The 18034-nt window shown below is 38.1% G+C and overlaps 2 protein-coding genes and 1 long non-coding RNA gene across 4 annotated transcripts in view; 2 read left to right on the plus strand and 1 right to left on the minus strand.

Annotated features, from left to right (window-relative positions):
- Positions 1–18034, minus strand: part of fancm (FA complementation group M) — a 54440-nt gene that overhangs the window by 32396 nt on the left and 4010 nt on the right. The gene's annotated exons all lie outside the window — the stretch shown is intronic.
- Positions 1742–11833, plus strand: soul3 (heme-binding protein soul3). Of its 2 annotated transcripts, none has more exons than XM_035994460.1 (7): positions 1742–1995; positions 2081–2339; positions 8234–8328; positions 9763–9904; positions 10067–10250; positions 10443–10635; positions 11552–11833. In XM_035994460.1, the coding sequence occupies exons 2-6, from the start codon at positions 2102–2104 to the stop codon at positions 10612–10614; spliced, it is 831 nt and encodes a 276-aa protein (XP_035850353.1). In that variant the 5' UTR covers positions 1742–1995; positions 2081–2101; the 3' UTR covers positions 10615–10635; positions 11552–11833. The 2 variants fall into 2 exon arrangements, with proteins under 2 accessions (XP_035850353.1, XP_035850354.1); XM_035994461.1 differs by having other exon boundaries at positions 1785–1803.
- Positions 2348–3797, plus strand: LOC116037768. Its single transcript, XR_004101946.2, has 2 exons — positions 2348–2720; positions 2755–3797. It is a non-coding gene; the product is annotated as an uncharacterized LOC116037768 (long non-coding RNA).

Here is an 18034-nt window from a genome sequence, read left to right on the forward strand (position 1 = left end):
ACAGAGAGAGGGTCTACCATTTTGTTTAAGCCATGGTCTCATAATTTTTACAGTAACACTAGTAGTGCATCACAATTAAAATGATAATAATACATTGATTACATGATACATGATTTTTTATTATTATTTAATGTACCACCTGTAAGGTATGCTTGTGAATGAATTCAGAGAAAGCGTCTTCTAAAAAATAGAAAAACAAACACGACGTGAATGTTAGATTTGGATTATTCCCAAGAACAGTAGGATCATTAAAAAGAGGAGAGGAGAAGGGGAGGAGAGGAGAGGAGAAGAGAGGATGTGTGCCAAATGACAACATCGTTGACGGCAGCCTCACTGATCATGCTCAGCAGGGGCCAACAGTTGATTGGTTGATGGTCATGGCGCTAAGTGACGTGACAAATCACAGAAAAAGTCAGTCTGTAGTCACCTATTAATAACAAAACCTATACTAAGCTGAATTTTCTGAATACCCCACAATGGGAGGAGCTTAATTGGTGTGTGTGTGTGTGTGTGTGTGTGTGTGTGTGTGTGTGTGTGTGTGTGTGTGTGTGTAGTATAGGCTGTGTATCAGTGTATGTTTCTGTGTTTACAAGCGTGTATTTAAATGGAGACTACCCCACAGTTGATTATATAAAGTCCTCTCTATGTGCATGCTGAAGGGTGCAACATGGTGGTTGGCTGTTGTAATGACACAGATCAGAGGAAATCCTGCTTAGTCTGTCCCCTAGCGCACAAGCTCAAGTTTGTTTATTATCTTCACAAAAGGTATATTTTTGTTGACCATCTGCCACAATAAAAGACACATTATTAAAGTAATGAAACATGAAAAAATATGTACCAAAGCATTTATTTAAAAATATTATCATCATCCCTCTTTTTCAGGTCAGGTTTGTGTCCAATTAAATATTATGTATTTAAATGTATGTGTATGTGGCCGTGGGTGTGTAGTCCCTCTCCTATTACACTAACGGAGACAGCCATGGCTGTCATGCATACACATGTGAACATGCATGTGAACCCTGCTGCCTTCTACCAATGGGTGTCCTGTTATTAAGACATTCATTGATTTCTTAAAAGGGTCGGGATGCAAATAATTACATGTGTACGTGCAAGCAGGTGTCACTGCTACAAACATGGTGTAACATGAGCTAAAGGTGTCCCTGTGACTGAAGCCTAAAATAATGCACCCCCTATTACAATGTAACTTGACAGTGACAAGTAGAAAGTTAATTATTGTTATCACTTATTACGAATTACCTTGCAGGATTAATAAAGTATGTCAAATTAAAAAAGAAATAGAAAAATGACTTTTGTGGTCATTGATTTTCTCATATATATTGATGTAATGTAAAATAAAATGAAAAAAGATTGATATATAAAGTGTAAAACTTGTAAAAATGCTATTTGAAGACATGTTTCACTATTTTCTGGTAGTCTAAATGATTGATTAATTAATTAATCAAGAAAATAATCTAATGATGAATTGATAATGTAAATAATCATTAGGGGCAGCTCTATGGGCTAGCACATAATAAATAGGCACCTGTGCTCGCAGTCGCATGTCACAAGTAAATTAGGAACAAATAACCACAAAATGCATTTGGAGACTACTGCTAAGATGCTGCTGAAGACCTATGCTGTTGTTATTGACATGTTGGCCCCTTTGAGATTACTGGATGAAATGTCTGTAACTGGGTGGACGTCTCGGTTATTTATCATCTCGGGCAGCAGCGGGGGGGGTTGTAGCAGGGTCACGTGATACGCTCGCGTCTCCTGTAAACATCGCATTCACCTCCGGCTACGGCGAGGGAGGCGACTTATTGTTTTTTTAGCGAATATAAAAGTGCGCCCGGAGGAGGCATATGACTAGTTTAAGTCATATATAACATTGCGAATATGCATATGGCTAAATGTGTCAAGGAAAGCTTCGTAGTACGTGGTTTGTGAACCAGAAAGTAACGCCTGTCCTAATCTGGACGAGCAACACACGCCGAGGTCCGAAGACAAACGAAGCGTAAATTCGCCGGCGATTCATAAGTTAGTTTCTTGTCAACCCTTTAAGGCTGTTCTTCTTCTGTAGGTGCTAGTCTTACAAACAGAAATGGATCAAGGTGGCTGCCAAATGAGCGGCGGTGGTGGTGACGGCAGCGGGCCCGACCAACCCGGTGTGATCACACTGGAGGACCTGGAGTCTTTCTCGGAAGACCAACTGACAGACTCGGGCAACGGCAGCCTCGAAGAAGGAAAAACCATGGAGGAAGAGGAAGACGAACACTCAGACCAACTGCTGCAATATTGGCAGAACGTAGCGAGGGGACACCAAGTGGAAGTTTCACAAGGTAAAAAATAATAAACACGACGAGGAAAAAAATGAGACATGCAACTCTTGAGTCTTTGAGCTAAACAAAACACGTTTGTTTTAGTCTTCTTTGGGATATAAACGTGATGTGTACAGACAAGTGAAAACTAAAGACAGCCATACACTTTTGGGGTACTTTGGCTCAACTTCCTTAAATATGTGTTCACATACACTCAGGTGGTCCGGCGATTTGCCACAGGGTTGTGCGGCGGGAGTGTCACCAAATGGCCAATTTGTGTGGTGCCCCAGAAAACACAAACTGCTCCTGTGGTTTTTCTATAAATAGTTCCATAACTACCGCAAAAAATGTCAGATCTGTTGTGAATTGCATGGACATTTTGAGATCCTCTTAATGAAAAAAGTCCACCTGTCACACAAAACATGCAGATCACAAGTACAGTGAGGTGTTAGGAATAACCATTGAATGTACATGTAAATTAGCATTTCTTAAGTCATGAAAATCGTGTTTGTAAGGCACAGCTTTCACTCAGATCCAGTCTACAAAAATCATGGCTTATTGTGTTGTTATCAGACATTAAATAGCAAATACCTGTTTCCTCATGTGGGTTTAAAGATTCTATTAGGACAGTAAAATCTCACAGCCATTATAAAAATACAATAGTGGTATTATTGTAGGAGTATTGTCTAATACTAAAGCTAATTTCAACCTTGCCTAAAGTTAAAATAGGCAAAAAATGTTCAAACTGTTCAAAGCTGCATCCAATGAAGGGCTGCTCTTTGTTTTGCTGGGCAGTGCGAAGGATAATCTAACAAATAAAATATGCTGTTAGAAACACTGGCCACTCACACTTATAGTCATATTGTAAGAATGTATTTTTACACCTTTGATTTGATTGACATTGTGTTGTTTATATAGATATAGATATATAGATTAAATATATACATTACATCTGTACCTACATTGAGAGCAAAGCTAAACCGGAGTGAAATTGTTTGTATGTATATGTGTATACATACTTGGCCTATAATGCTATGATTTGACACTATAGCCTGACACATTAGTAACTCAATGGGGTTACATGGATGTACAAAAAAGCAATTCAATCAAATGTATACTCGACTGTATTGAGTTTAGTACTGTATAACATCATTGGCTGTACGACCTACCTGGAACTTGTAAGGTAAAGCTGACTAAAAGATTGGAAGTTATCACCTTCCACATTGACAGGCTCTATTGTGTGTGTGTGTGTGTATGTGTGAGTGATTGTATTTTTTTTTTGTTTACTTGTGCTATATTTAGCCTATGACTGCAGATTCACAGGCAGAATGGGGCTTGAGTTTTTTGTCATTTTTAATTGACTGGATTTGCTTTGAACTTTAGGTCAAAGGTTGCCAGGTTGAACACTACAACCATCACACATTTGTATACCACAGTGTGTGAAATAACTGGCGATAAATAAACCGATATTAAAGTGTACTCAGTTGTGCATTTCTGCTTTCAGTATTGTACTGAAATACAAAAAATTGCTTGTTGAATTTTAAACAAATGAAAGGAAATCCTTTTCAACATTCGTTTTATGAACAAATTGAACAATGACTTTAATATAAAAGGCTTTCTTTCACAACGCAAAAAATCTCTGAGTGTCTTTGACGATATGTTTCAGCCTTTCGCGATGTGTTTATTGAGCCAGTTGATATCGCAATGATTTAAAAAAAACTATATATTGTGTAGCCCTAAAACCAATGCAGGCTGTGTCTGGGTTGAGCGTGCAGTTGAGCTGTCCCTCAGGCAGCTGTGTAGCAACACAAAAAGTGCCAACAAGTATGGTCTAAATTGGTCTTTACTGTCTAATTTTCCATTTGCAGTCTTATTTATTTTGTAGTGGTAACCTAGCTTTTCTTCGAAAGAATTTATTTGACAGTTGTATTGTAAGTGTTTGTTGTGAAATCCCATAAACAAAGGGGTAAAGTAATTTAATTCAGTCACTGATATTTCCATGGGCTCATCACCAAAGTCTATTACCATTCTAACATTTTCTCTGGAACATTGTTGAACAATATACCTCAAAAGTTTCTGAATTAAAATCTGTTTTTCTTTGCCTTCAATCAATGATTGATTTTGTTGATTTGTAGCTTGAGGAATCCAAACTTTAACAATTCAAGTCCCGCTTCACAGCAATAAAATGCTATTCTCAAAAAAAAAAAAACTTTAGATATCTTACTTCCCCGTGTAGGTCATAAAACATTAAAGAGACCATCAAAGCCTTCTTTAATAGTTCAACTGGTGTATGGTAGATACTTATTAATCTAGGCCATGGGTTCCCAACCTTTTTGGCATGTACCTCCTTACTATAAAGCACTGTCTACTTGTGACCCCTCATTACCAGTTTAAAATGCCTATCAGTAAATATATATAGAGAGAGAAAAGTCAGAAAAAACTAACAGTTTTGTGAAAAATAATTTCTTTGACTCTGACTATGTCTTTCGGGGGTCCTGGTCCCAAGTTGGAAACCACCTGGTTAGGCTATTTGTCACCTAACTACGTGCCCACTTAAAATCCAATAACACAGACTGGCACATTCATTCTCCTCCCTCTGCTCTTAGACCACAGCACTAGTTGAGGACTTAGTACGAAATTTCGGACTCTGGGGATTAGCTACCTTGCCTGTATTGGTACTGGGGTTGTGGCTGCTAAGTCCTGGACGACAATACTGTTGCTAAGGACACAGGCTAAGGCCACACTAAACTCCTTTGCCCTGATAGGGATAAAGTAGGGTGGACAGGGGTGATGTGGGAGCTATGCTTTGCTGCCGGTTTGGGGTTATTTAATTGACTATCATTAGCTATAGCTACAAATTTAATTCCAACGTAGCTACCAACTAGTTGTTTTTACAGTCAAAAATGCCACAACTATATGGTTTAGGTTTAGCAAATTCATTAACAGAGAAAAATGAGACATACAACTCTGAGTCTTTGAGCTAAACAAAACACGTTTGTTTTGTTCTTTGGGATATAAATGTGATGTGTACAGACAAGTTAAAGCAACAACTAAAGACATGTGATGTTTGACTTCAGTTAGGGTACTGTGGCTCAACTTCCTTAAGGATGTGTTCACATATACTCAGTCGGTCTGGCGTATGAAGAGTCCTCAACTACTAAGGTTGCTTTTCTCCTGGTTTGTGTGGTGTACAGTTCCACCAGCTGTCTCTGGGGGTTCCGTATAATCTTGTTGGAAGTGTTTAAAGTTACAATCTCGAAGATCTTCGTTTCATCCTTTTTGGCAGCATCTATAGCGATAATTAGTAATTGCAGGTGTGTTTTTGGCTCTCACAGTACGCTGCTTCACAGAGTTGAAGAGCGAGTCTGTTGCGTTGGCTCCGCCTACCCTCTCTGGCGGATGGAAAAAACACGTCACTAATTGTGTGCCGCTTGTGATTTTTTTTTTGAATGTTGACACAGACAGCCAGTTCATAATACTGCAAATATGTAAGCGCTTTCATCAGTGGGCCAATCACCATCTTCGAGAATATTACTTAAACTATCAGTGTTTTTCTTGCTTTTGCTCCTAGCCCTAAATGTCCGTACCAGCATGTGATGTTGTAGAAAATTATACTTTCCACTAGACTGCTATAAACCATCCTCAGGACTTCTTTGCTCATGTCATTTCATTTCCTTAAACAAACTTATTTGACTCATGTAGTACAACCTATTAGTACTGTACTAAGCCCTTTACAGACTGTATGCTTTTCATGCCTTCTCAGTCTAGCTCTTTGCTTGAAACAAAGACCATATTATTCGCAATGGATATTCACAATGGCTCATTGTAAAGTAAAAGGAGGTCAGATGAGCAGAAATTATCAACTGATGTGGATGCAGGATGGGCTTCTAGCTTGTAAACAAGATGGAATTTATTGCTTTAAAGATTCAGACCAAGAGCGCTCTCAAAATGGCCATTGCACTGTTTTCAACTTCCCAAGTGAAAAGTTATTGTATAAAAACGATGACCTTGTCTTAGTCTCTATTCATAAATATCGATGATAATAAGTACCTTAGCACACCCAAGAAACTAAAACAAATGAAACAGCATGTTCTTCTGCCAAATAAACCCTACTTAACATGACACGCAATAAATACACAGATCTTACGATTCAACCTACTAAACTCAATCAACTGACATCTGATGTTGAACCACAGTGGGCCTCAGTCTTGATACATTTTAATCATTTTTCACAATTTCCAACTATTGTGCATTACATTGCATTGTATTAACTTTACACAAAAGCCACAAATAGACACTCAACACTTACTATAGTGAACTGGACTCTAACCCTACTTATGGGTTTCTTGCAGTTCTGCTAACTCTTCCGTTCAAATACTGAGCTAAATCCATGTGTAGTACTGCTGATAACATTTGAACACTTCCTGTATACGTTTCTGACATAGGTTCAATGTAAAACAAATACATACATTTTGTATATTATACAGCTAATTTAATTAGAATGTGAATTGCACACCCTGTTTGAAAAGTGGTGCCACTGTAGACTATAATGATATGCAAGGAAAAGTCTGAACCCCATGGAAAGTGTAGTTGTTGAATGGGTTGCGGATGTTGCAGATTTTGAACAGAATATCTCAAAATGATGTGTCAGTTTTCAGTAAAAAATGATGAAAAATTAACATTGAAGACCAGAGGCTAGTGGAACAGTTGCCAGACTGAAAGTGGGACATGACTACAGCCCTGTATTGATTAGAAAGCTCAGGTACAAAAATAAGTGTGTTGACTGTTCTGCGTCAACACTGAGTGGCTCTAGATGTGCTGCCATATAAACTGATTAGTTTGCCTGGCCTTTTGTGTGCATTACATGCCTGTATGTGGGCATAACCATGCAGCGGTTTAAGCAGTGAAATGTTTTTTTTCCCCTCCTTGTCTCCTTTATTGAGGTCACACACATAAACTAGCAGGTAATATTTTACTGTCAAAAGTACATGGTCATTACCCATGCTGAGCTACTCCTCCTAATCAGTGATTTACAGTGTAAGCTTGAGTTTATGAGATCCTGCTAAATGAGTTTTGTACTACTGACGCGCGCACGCACACACACACACACACACACACACACACACACACACACACACACACACACACACACAGACAGACAGTGTTGGTTGTCAAAGGATTGACCCTGACCCAGTTGTCCTCCATGATATTAATTGACAACATGTGATTGAATGGGGTTCACCTTGACTGATTTGTATTTGACAGCTCAACAAAAGAACATAATGGCATTATTTGATCTGACAACATGGGCATAATACTAAAAGAGGCTGGGTTGTGTTAATGATGTTAGGGTTTAATGTAATGACAACATAGTGGATGAGTTGCGAACATGTGAGTAAGGTAGTGAACTCCTATGATTGGATAAAAGTTGCCCCACACAGTTCCATTAGGGGGTAGACTACATTGCCGATATATAAAATGCTGTTAAACTTCATGAAGGTTAAGGTAATAGGTGAAATATCATGCACCAGTATTTCAAAAACATTGGCTACTGGCTGTGTGAATACCAATCTATATCTGGCCTTGGGCAGCTTTAGTCAGTGTTCTTTCCATCAGCTCTAATAATCATGACTCTCTGTGACATCCTGGCAGAGTGCTCTGCCCATCAGGCAGCCTTTTCTCACGAAAACTACCAATGCTGCCTGCCAGCAGATTACTGGAAGTGAGGATGTTTTATACAGATTAGACAGGAGACGGCAAGTGTAGATATGAAGTGAATGGAAAAAAAGTTTGTATGGAAATACAGTATGTACTGTATGTATGTGGTTAGTATGTGAAAAACGCTCTTGCTCTTATAAAACAATATTTTATTTGTGTACCACCGTTTAAAGTGTTGTTTGTTTGTCTGTTGACAGAAATGGCAGAGCCCATTCGACAGCTAACCACCAACAACCGAGGACGCAGTAACAGAGAACACATCCCTTTCACTCTCCTCACACGCAAAGAGAAGGTATCTATCTCATATTTACTACTTTGACCACGACAAATAACGCATATACACTTTCAGCTTGTGTAACCCCGTCTTTCTATACATGTCCATGGTCTATATAAAAAGGGAAAAACTATGAAATTTATCTCTTCTGTGCAAGTATGGGTCAGCTATTTATTTTCAACAAGATGACCGTGTCACCCAATACAATAAGCCATTTAAACTCCTTAGGGGGGCTATAAATAAAGAGGGCTAATTGGTTTAACTTGAGTTAATTAGTTAATTAAAACTTGGCTGGAGACTGGTTAAACAAAGGACAATCATGGCACCCTATTATTGGAGAAGGTTTCAGTGCCTTGTAAAAGGACAGCACGTTGACAGCCAGCAGACCTCAATAAGTAGGTTATACACCTGATCTGCAATGGTTACTGTGCTTAGACAGTGTCTGAATAAAATGATCAAATAAATATATACTTTTAGTACGAAAAGTATTATTTTCCTCACTTATTCATGTGTGTGTAAATATTTAGAAAAGTTCTAAGATATGAATTGGAAGCAGTGACTGTAAAAATAAGATTGGAAGTAATGCTTTAATTGAACATACTTTTCTGGATATTTAACAATAGGTAAAAGCCAACAGAATATTTACAGTAGTGCTGCACGATAATGGCCAAAATGATAACGATTATTTTAATCAATGTTGTGGTCACGATTATTCACTGATTTTAGGGACATTTTTTTTTATTGCACTTTCACATTTAAATAAACACAGCACAGCTTTCATTTCAATGTTGTGCTACATTCCTGCTAATGTACAAATCTGTGCATCAAAACAATTAGGGCTGGACCCAAATATTTGACTATTCGGATATTCATTCGTTGCGTAAGTATTGGGTTTTACCAAACCAAAATGACTCTTGAACGGTGAACAACCGTGCATAATGCCAGTTAGTCGTGCTGCTTGATTTGATATGCAACAGAGTTTTCTATGAGCGGAGCATGCATTTTAAACGTCACTACCACAGTCGGATAATGTTCATTGAATTGTGGGAAGCCAAAATCGTGATCGCGATTAATATTGGATTAATTATGCAGCCCTGATTTACAGTCTGTAAAACTCACTAATGTAGCCGATTAAGCAAAAAATAAAAATCACAGAGATGCACCAGTAATAATTACACCACCTTGTAAAATGTATTTTGTCCAAATAGAGGTTTATAAATGTTAGGGGTTACTTACAAATCAATCACAAATTTATTTTTCACATTTTGTAGACAGCAATAAGCTTTTCATTTGTCTAGACTGAGAATTTTCTCCAGTTTAATAGCAAATGTTACAGATCACAGTTTTATTAGAGGACTCAATTTAATTTACCCACATTATTCATGATTGAGTACCTAAAGTTCTAACTTCTAACTCTCTCTTTCTGTCTTTCGTCATCTGTACTTTCTACAGTGTGGGGAGCTGCTGTATGAGAAACGTCACTACGAAAAGGGCCACTGGGCTTGTATAACAATGCGTGAGGACACTTATGAACAGAGCATCTGCTATGGTTTTATGAGGATAATGAAATACATCTGCCAGCAGAACACCTTGGGTAAGTCCACAAGCAAGGAACCATCTAACACATACAATCAGGTTCTGTCCCAGCCTTGTCTTCATTTTTATTTGATGATGATAATCTCAAGGCCAGGTACTTTTCAAGCCTGCCTGACCGGTAATAATGACAATTGCCATGTTTTTTTTTTTTAATCTCTAGGCGACTACCTCGGCATGACGCTGCCCATCATCACAGTGGTGCGCACAAATGAGAACCATTCTGTGGTCTCCCATGAGGTCATTGTGGCCTATTACCTTCCCAATGAGTATCAGGCCCAGCCCCCACAACCTCAAGACGATGAGATCACCATAGAGATGTGGCCCGCCACTACTGTATACACAAGGTCAGTAGAGAATAAAATAAAAATTACACTTGTACTATTCCTGAATTAATTCCCTCTTTTTGTTAGCAATGACGGCTAACAATGATTATTTATAATGAATAGTGCTAAAATGAATGCTGCTTGGCCTTTTTCCTGCTTGGAACATGGACATTTGATTCCTCATACTCATGCACCACTCCCTCCTTCTTCCAGGCCATTTACTGGTCCCACCAATGAAGTGACCATCATTAATCAGATCAATGCCATGGCTGAGCTGCTGGATTCTCCTGGTGCATATGTCAATGACTCGTTCATTGTGGCCGGTTACACCAACCCCGCTCACATCAACCGTCAGAATGAGATCTGGTTCCTAGAGCGACGCTGAGGCACGAGAAGATACAGCATATAAAAGGAGAATTACGGTCGATTTCAACATGTAGCTCTGTTGTTTGTAAATTTGGAGTGCTGTCAGTAGCGAGAAAAATTAAAACAGTCGGTGCTGCCTACACCGTGTTATCCTCCTGCTACAGTTTGCACCCAGGAGACTGAAACCAGGCAAGTTTTAAATGTGCTTTTAGCCTCTTAACATGTTTGAAATGTCATTAAAAGTGCCTACTCATGTGAAGTGATTCCTTCCGACTGAACACAGTGAATCTGACTGCAGTAGATGTGAAAGAAATACATGAAAGTCGTGCTAATTCAGCTCTGTTTAGTTCCGGTGTTGAAACGGCAAGATGAGTGCTTCAGGTCTACAAACTCCGAAAAGAGATTTGAAAATATTTTCAAAAATAGGCATATGCTTATTTTTTTAAAGTGAGTGCTGTAGTACAACCAGCAGGAGACAATTGAATAATAATAATAATAATAATAATAATAATAATAATAATAATAATAATAATAATAAATATAATTGAGGTAAGTTTGGAGACGCTACCTTACTTAATCATTAAATTAATAAATATTTTTGTTGCCTCTCTTTTCGGTGTTGTAGTTTGTAGTTGTCTTACTGCCGTCTCAACACAGGAACTAAACAGAGATATGAATTAGCACAACTTTCATGCATTTCACATCTACTGCAGTCAGATTCACTGTGTTCACAGGAATCACTTCACATAGGTAGGCACTTTTAATAACATTTTGAACACGTTAAGAAGCTAAAACCCTGTTTAAAATGTGCCCTGTTTCAGTCTCCTGGTTGCTAACTGTAGCAGGAGGATAACACGGTGTAGGCAGCACCGATTGTTTTCATTTTTCTCACTACTGACAGCACTCCAAATTTACAAACAACAGAGCTACGTGTTGAAATCGACCGGAATTCTCCTTTAAGCAAATTATCTGTGACCCTTGAATCGCATAAGACTCCCTTAACACTGTTGCAGCTCAGCTACAGCCTCAATCTTTAGTCAACACACATCTAGCTGAAATGACCACCTGAACAAACCTCAGCTTTTACTCTACCCTCAGTGAATTTTCAATCATGTTCATTTAGATAGATCCTCATTTCACCCATAAAAACTGAACCAAACCACTGCCATACTCTCATGGACACAACCTGTATGTTAAGATGAAGCATAGCATTTAACTCCTGCTCTTACATTGAAGTGGCTAAAAAGAACTTCACTCAGCACTGTGCCCTCTAGTTAAAAGTTGAAATAGTTTTAACTCTTAGTCCTCTATAAACACAGTGAACATTGTTTGCTGTCGGAAACATGCAACAGCCTCTCTTTTCACAGCAGAAGAGGGTTTTTAGTGGACATGCATATCATGCTCCATTTCTGTTTGTCGCACAGCTACAATGTCTTGTCATGTGGTGTAAAAGGTCAATACACACAAACAATAGATTGTCATTCTCAAGCTTTCTGAGGTCATTTTAACTTGACTGATCCACTATTTCTTTATCTCTGGACTACATGATTTAATACAGGTTACAATGTGAAGCCAGTCACACTGCATAAACAGTTGCATTGTTCCATCAGTAAGTGCAACATTTACCAGATAACCAACAATAAATGAGCCAGATATTACAGTAGCTGGGCCACTAACATAACCCAATCTAAGGGTACGTTCAGCCATTGGTATGGTGGGTTGGGAAGGGGATCTGCAACATGCAACACACCCCAATAGACATCTAGACCAGAAGTGGTGGCTTTAACCATAAATAAGCTCAACACAACAGGTGACACTAACTTAAAATAAACACACATGAATATAACACGTTAATGTGTGTTTGTGCGTGAATATACAGCTACAGAGTAAAAATAAATGACACACTTCTACAAACCAGCAAAACAGCTGAATGACAATCATACCGTACAGTATCTATTATATACATCCTTTTCTCTTAAGAAAATGATGCAAGTTAATGCATTCCTCGTTACAAATCTATTCACACATACATAGGAATAGTTACGTAAGTACCTCTTTCTCATGCTCTTTCTTCATGCTACTCTGTTAGTGACTATGCATTCCCTGCTGAATTGCAAACACCACTGCTGAGATAGAGCGCAGAGAATGTCTCTACTGTGATTGTACTCTATGCTAAATTCTATTTTATTTAAAACTGTTTTTAATGTTCTATCACCAATCTAAGGAGAGTAAAATAAGTATCTTAGATTGTATTCACTATATTTTTAATTAAAACAAACAAATGCAATTCAACAAAAACAAAGTGATACACATCAAACCAGCTCCACCTTGAGTTCACAGTAATGTAGGAATGTTTCTGGTTTGAAAAATGTACAAAATGAAATAATGGAAATAATAAAAATAATTATAAAAAAAAAGAAAAAAGAAAAATATACATTTACTGCTTGGGTGTAAGTGAACTAAAACTAGAAGTGAACTAGCCAAATCATCACTGTGTGATATACTAGGACAGGGGCATCCTATGAAATGCTTAGGCAGTCAATTATGAGGCCTATTAAATGTGTGTACAATAAAAGTGAAATTCAGCTCAAAGTTGGTTTCATTTTACTTAATCCACATAAAAATGTAAAACAAAGAAATGAACCTCTAAAAATGTAGTATTGGGTTAGGAAGGTTGCCCAGTCTTAAAGTCAAGCAGTTTGGCTGACATCAAGACATCCACATCCAAAGAATTTCTTTTGCATTAAATGATTGTAAAGTTGATATGATACTCTATCACAACTGTAGTGTAAAGTAAACACTTGCGAAGCCATGACACACGTGGGTTGGTTTTCCCTTTAAAGAGCCTGGTTATATGGAAACATCAAGTGTGAGGATTATTTTTTTTTTCTTTCTTTCTTTTTGTTTATTGTTTTAGTGTTTTGCAAAAGTGTGCTGTAATGTGAAAATGTGCAACAGCAAGAGCTACTGTGGTTTTCTTTGTTCAATAAAAATGTGCTTGTCTCCTGTATTTTGAAATATACAGGGATTATTTTAGTTTTATTTGGCTTATATGCACAATACATACAGTGTTTTACATAATTCTGCGAGTGTTACTGCAGAAATGTCTTTCAATAAATGATGAAACTCTCAATTTTGAGTATTCATTATCATCCCTCGCCAAATGCAATCTGAATTACTGGGAAAGAGCAAAAATAAAATCTCTACATAGGCCTTCATAGGCTATTAAATAAATCCTCCCAGTGTTGATATGTGAAATGTACATTAGGGGTGGGGGGAAAAATTGATACTGCATAGTATCTTGATATTTTCCGTGGCAATACTGTATCGATACACAGACGCCAAGTATCGATCTTTTGTGATATATGTGTTGGTCAGTTTGTCTGCTTGACAATCCCATTTTGCAGCAATACAATTGAAGTGAGATGAACAAACAGAGAAATATATCTTTTTAGATAAAATAGATGTTGACAAAGTTTACTTTTGGGGACATCATTTGAAATTGGGAAAAATTTGAAGTTGGAAAAAAGGTAATAAATTGCAATATATCGCAGAATATTGCAATATGTTTAAAATCGCAATAATATTGTATCGTGACATAAGTATCGTGATGATATCGTATCGTGAGACCTCTGGTGATTCCCATCCCTAATGTACATGTAGTTTACAATTTATTGTTTTACTAATGTATAATATTAAAAAAAAAAAAAATAATAATCAGCTTCATATACATACATACATACCCAACAAGTACTGTATACTTACTACAGCATTATATTATTATTTAGGTATTTCTTCCTTTTTTATGGGCTCAAATGTGGCAAACAAAAGGGGACACACCCTACTTTGTTCATACATATAGCATAACCCAGTTTTACAAGAAGAACTGGTGCTCAGTTACTGGAGCATAGTAACAGGATGAGGATCCAACACACACAATAGTATATCAGAGTGCAGCCTGTTGGACAATACAGTACACTGCATTGTCTGATGGGAATAGATATGCAATATGAAAAAACAGAACTTGCACATTTGTTTAAGTAAATAACAAAACAAAAAAATTAAACAAATGACTTTCAATTTATGTGGAATGCCACTAGAACATAAGCTCTAAATTACACCATCATTGTCCATTAAAACATAACACAGAGTGTGAAACTTTATGATGGATATATATCTCAGCTCTGGCTTGGACACGGTGGCCCAGATGTTCACTGACATTAAACGCATTGTCTATAAAACTTCTATCCATGCTCAATCACAATCACCATGCTGAGGAACAAGATAACAGGAGGCTACTTTAATGGTGAAAAGGACAAATACTGGTCTCTCTAATCTCTGTGATAAGGGGCCACAAACTAAAGGAAAAACCCACGACTGAGCCCCAAAAACCTGCATGACTGGTTCATTTTTCTCATTTGCTCAACAATCATTAAATTCTGCCTGAATGACTGCAGTGATGCTCATTTTACACGTGACTGCAGTGTTACCTCTATGTTGTGTCCTGTCTGGCCAAATTACGGCAGGGCAGTGGGAAATGGAGGTTAACAAGCAGGTTGCAGACGCCATCCGGTTAGGGGGTAATATGAAGACAAGGTGAAAGATGAAAGTCAACCCAATTAAAGAACAAGCAAGAAGGGTTCTATTATTACAAACAATCTAAAAGGGAGGGATGAAAAGACACAAAGAGACCCAACAGAGCTAATGCACAACAGGTCTAAACTCTCAAATGCAGGTGTCACATTCCAGCTGTCCAGCCAGTTGAGACAGATGAGGTGTAGTTTACAGAACAGTACACACAGACAGTAAACCAACCCCATGACAAGGAGAGTGAGCCTGTAGGGTCCATAATAATAATGAACAATTTAATCCACCACCAGCACTGAAAGCCAGACCATCGTGTGTGACAGGATGTTGCTTTCAAGACAAATCAATTAATTGAATATTAACTGACCCAGTACAAACCACACAGCCAGAGGGAATGTGATGCTGAGAAACGGATCACAGCTGAGGGTTTTCTACAACAGAAGCAAGCAAACAGTGACCACAAGGTGGAAGCAAAGCACCAAAAACAAGATGTCACATACTCTATAAACCTAAACAAACATGACCAATGGGGGAATATAAAACTAACTTTTGTCTAAGTTTGAATGAGTTTGTCGACTGGTATGTAGGTGCATTTATTACGAATATCAATCAGACAATGAAAATATCACAGACAATAAAGACTGACTTATGAATTAATCAGAGGTGGAAAGTAACAAAATACATTTACTCACATTACTGTATTGAGTAGTTTTGTTGTATATTTTGTAAGTAGTTTTTACAATCTGTAATTTAAAATGTACTTGATTATGTTTGGAGTGAAGTGTTGTTTTTCACTACATTACAAAACCGAAAGGAAGAAAAAAAAACCGCGCCCGGAACCACTACAGTGACGAATGATCAGCATTTTGGCCAGGCCCAGACTGGCTTATCGGGAGCATCGGGAGAATTATCGGTGGGTATAGGTAGGCCTATCTATGTGACTCGACACCACATGCAGATTGTGAACAATATTTTTTCCTTTAATCTAGGCTACCTCTATCTGTCCATTCTCTGCGGGTGTGGTCTGACAAGGATGCCCCGTCTTTGCTAACCCGTCCCTCCCTGCCCTCTAACGTGATTTCTGTTTTAATTTAATTTAGTTTAATATGGCTTTTCAATTAACCACTTTGTTCACCTGTCTACCATATGAGTTACAGAAGGGATACACAAAATATCAGGCCGTTTTTTCATCTGATATTTTGTGTATCCCCTCTGTAACTTTTGCTAGAAAACAGCAGACATCTCCATATTATCTCAGGTTGTTCATTGTGACCTGAAAAACACAGAAAATAACACACATGGTTGCAGGATAGACCCTTTGCATGTTAGGGGAGGGAATACACAAAATATCAGGTGAAAAAACAGCCTGATATTTTGTGTATCCCCTTTGTAACTTTTGCTAGAAAACAGACATCTCCATATTATCTCAGGTTGCTTATTGTGACCTGAAAAACACAGAAAATAACGCACATATTTTGTGTATCCCCTCTGTAAATCATATGGTAGACAGGTGAACAAAGTGGTTAACTGAAAAGCCATATTAAACTAAATTAAATTAAAACAGAAATCACGTTAGAGGGCAGGGAGGGACGGGTTAGCAAAGACGGGGCATCCTTGTCAGACCACACCTATAGAGAATGGACAGATAGAGGTAGCCTAGATTAAAGGAAAAAATATTGTTCATAAATCTACATGTGATGTCGAGTCACATAGATAGGCCTAAATAAACACAAATAAACATATTTATGTAGATAAATGAGACCCTTGTTACTATGGAAAACCCTGTCGAGTCTTCTACGTCGCTATTTGTTCGATTTAAGAGGTGAATTCGTAATGCAGCAGTTAAACTCCGCTTCTCTGAGTGCATGCGCGCTCCCGCGGTCAGGGGATACAAATCCTGGCCTTTTCTCAGGATATTATTTTTTGTCTAGTAATTTCAATGTTGCATTCGAAAGGGGAGGCTAAGAAAATACACACTGCTGGGTGTTAGATTTTTTTTAAGTGGCTTTTTTGTTCCAAAAAACCTTTTAAAATGTCAATGACGTCATACACATACGGCCAGAGATACTGCTTTACGGCAAGTTCCGAGTCGCTTCCTTTTTTCTCTCGAGGCATCGACAACACAGCTGACAGGTTAGGCTCTCCCTGTCAATACACGTGCTAGAAAGAGGTTTGCTAATGTTTTGAAGACCACGCCGAAATATTCACTCTGACATTCTGGTTCTGCTTCGGATGCCGTCAAGCGGGATCTCCGATCGTAATCAGTCTTTCACTGACCAATCAGCATTCATTAGCAGAATGCTAGCGTGTTATGGGCAACAACGACTCAACCTGTAAGAAATCGAAAGGAAATAAGTACTCGTTCATTCAACTTTCGACCTATAATCCATGTTGAACTTGCAAAAACTACAATCAACTCTGAGATTTCTCAACGACAATCAAGCGAAAGAGACAAATTTAGCTGTCTAGCTCCATAGAGTCCCAATTCATTTTGCACTGGACCGCGATCACCCCCAGTGGAACTCTGGTGGAACTGCAACCAAATTCGGTACAATGGGGCTGAATAGGGAGTGGAAAGGCTTTGAAACAACGTTGCCTGCAAACCAGCGTTTATGTTTATGAATCAAACGTTTTCAGCAGCTACTAGTCCAGTTTGCTGCTAACAGTGACAATGAAGAGCCAGTAACATTACTAAGCACCAGGTATATGAGCCCATAACTCCAGTATGGGCAGGTAGGGTTGCTCATTGACTGAATATTATAAGCATTAATAAGAGTGTGCTGCTCTATATGAAAAATGCCCTGGGATAATTAATGATGCCAGATGATTCGGCACTACCATAATGAAACTGA

Source organism: Sander lucioperca, chromosome 18, assembly GCF_008315115.2.
Source record: "Sander lucioperca isolate FBNREF2018 chromosome 18, SLUC_FBN_1.2, whole genome shotgun sequence".
Classification (NCBI taxonomy): Eukaryota; Metazoa; Chordata; class Actinopteri; order Perciformes; family Percidae; genus Sander; species Sander lucioperca.

Excerpts from the sequence above, each read along its gene's own strand:
- soul3 (XM_035994460.1), top strand. The coding sequence starts at position 2,102 with ATGGATCAAGGTGGCTGCCAAATGAGCGGCGGTGGTGGTGACGGCAGC. Across the intron at positions 8,329-9,762 it reads TCCTCACACGCAAAGAGAAG|TGTGGGGAGCTGCTGTATGA; the intron begins GTATCTATCTCA and ends TACTTTCTACAG. Across the intron at positions 10,251-10,442 it reads GCCACTACTGTATACACAAG|GCCATTTACTGGTCCCACCA; the intron begins GTCAGTAGAGAA and ends TCCTTCTTCCAG.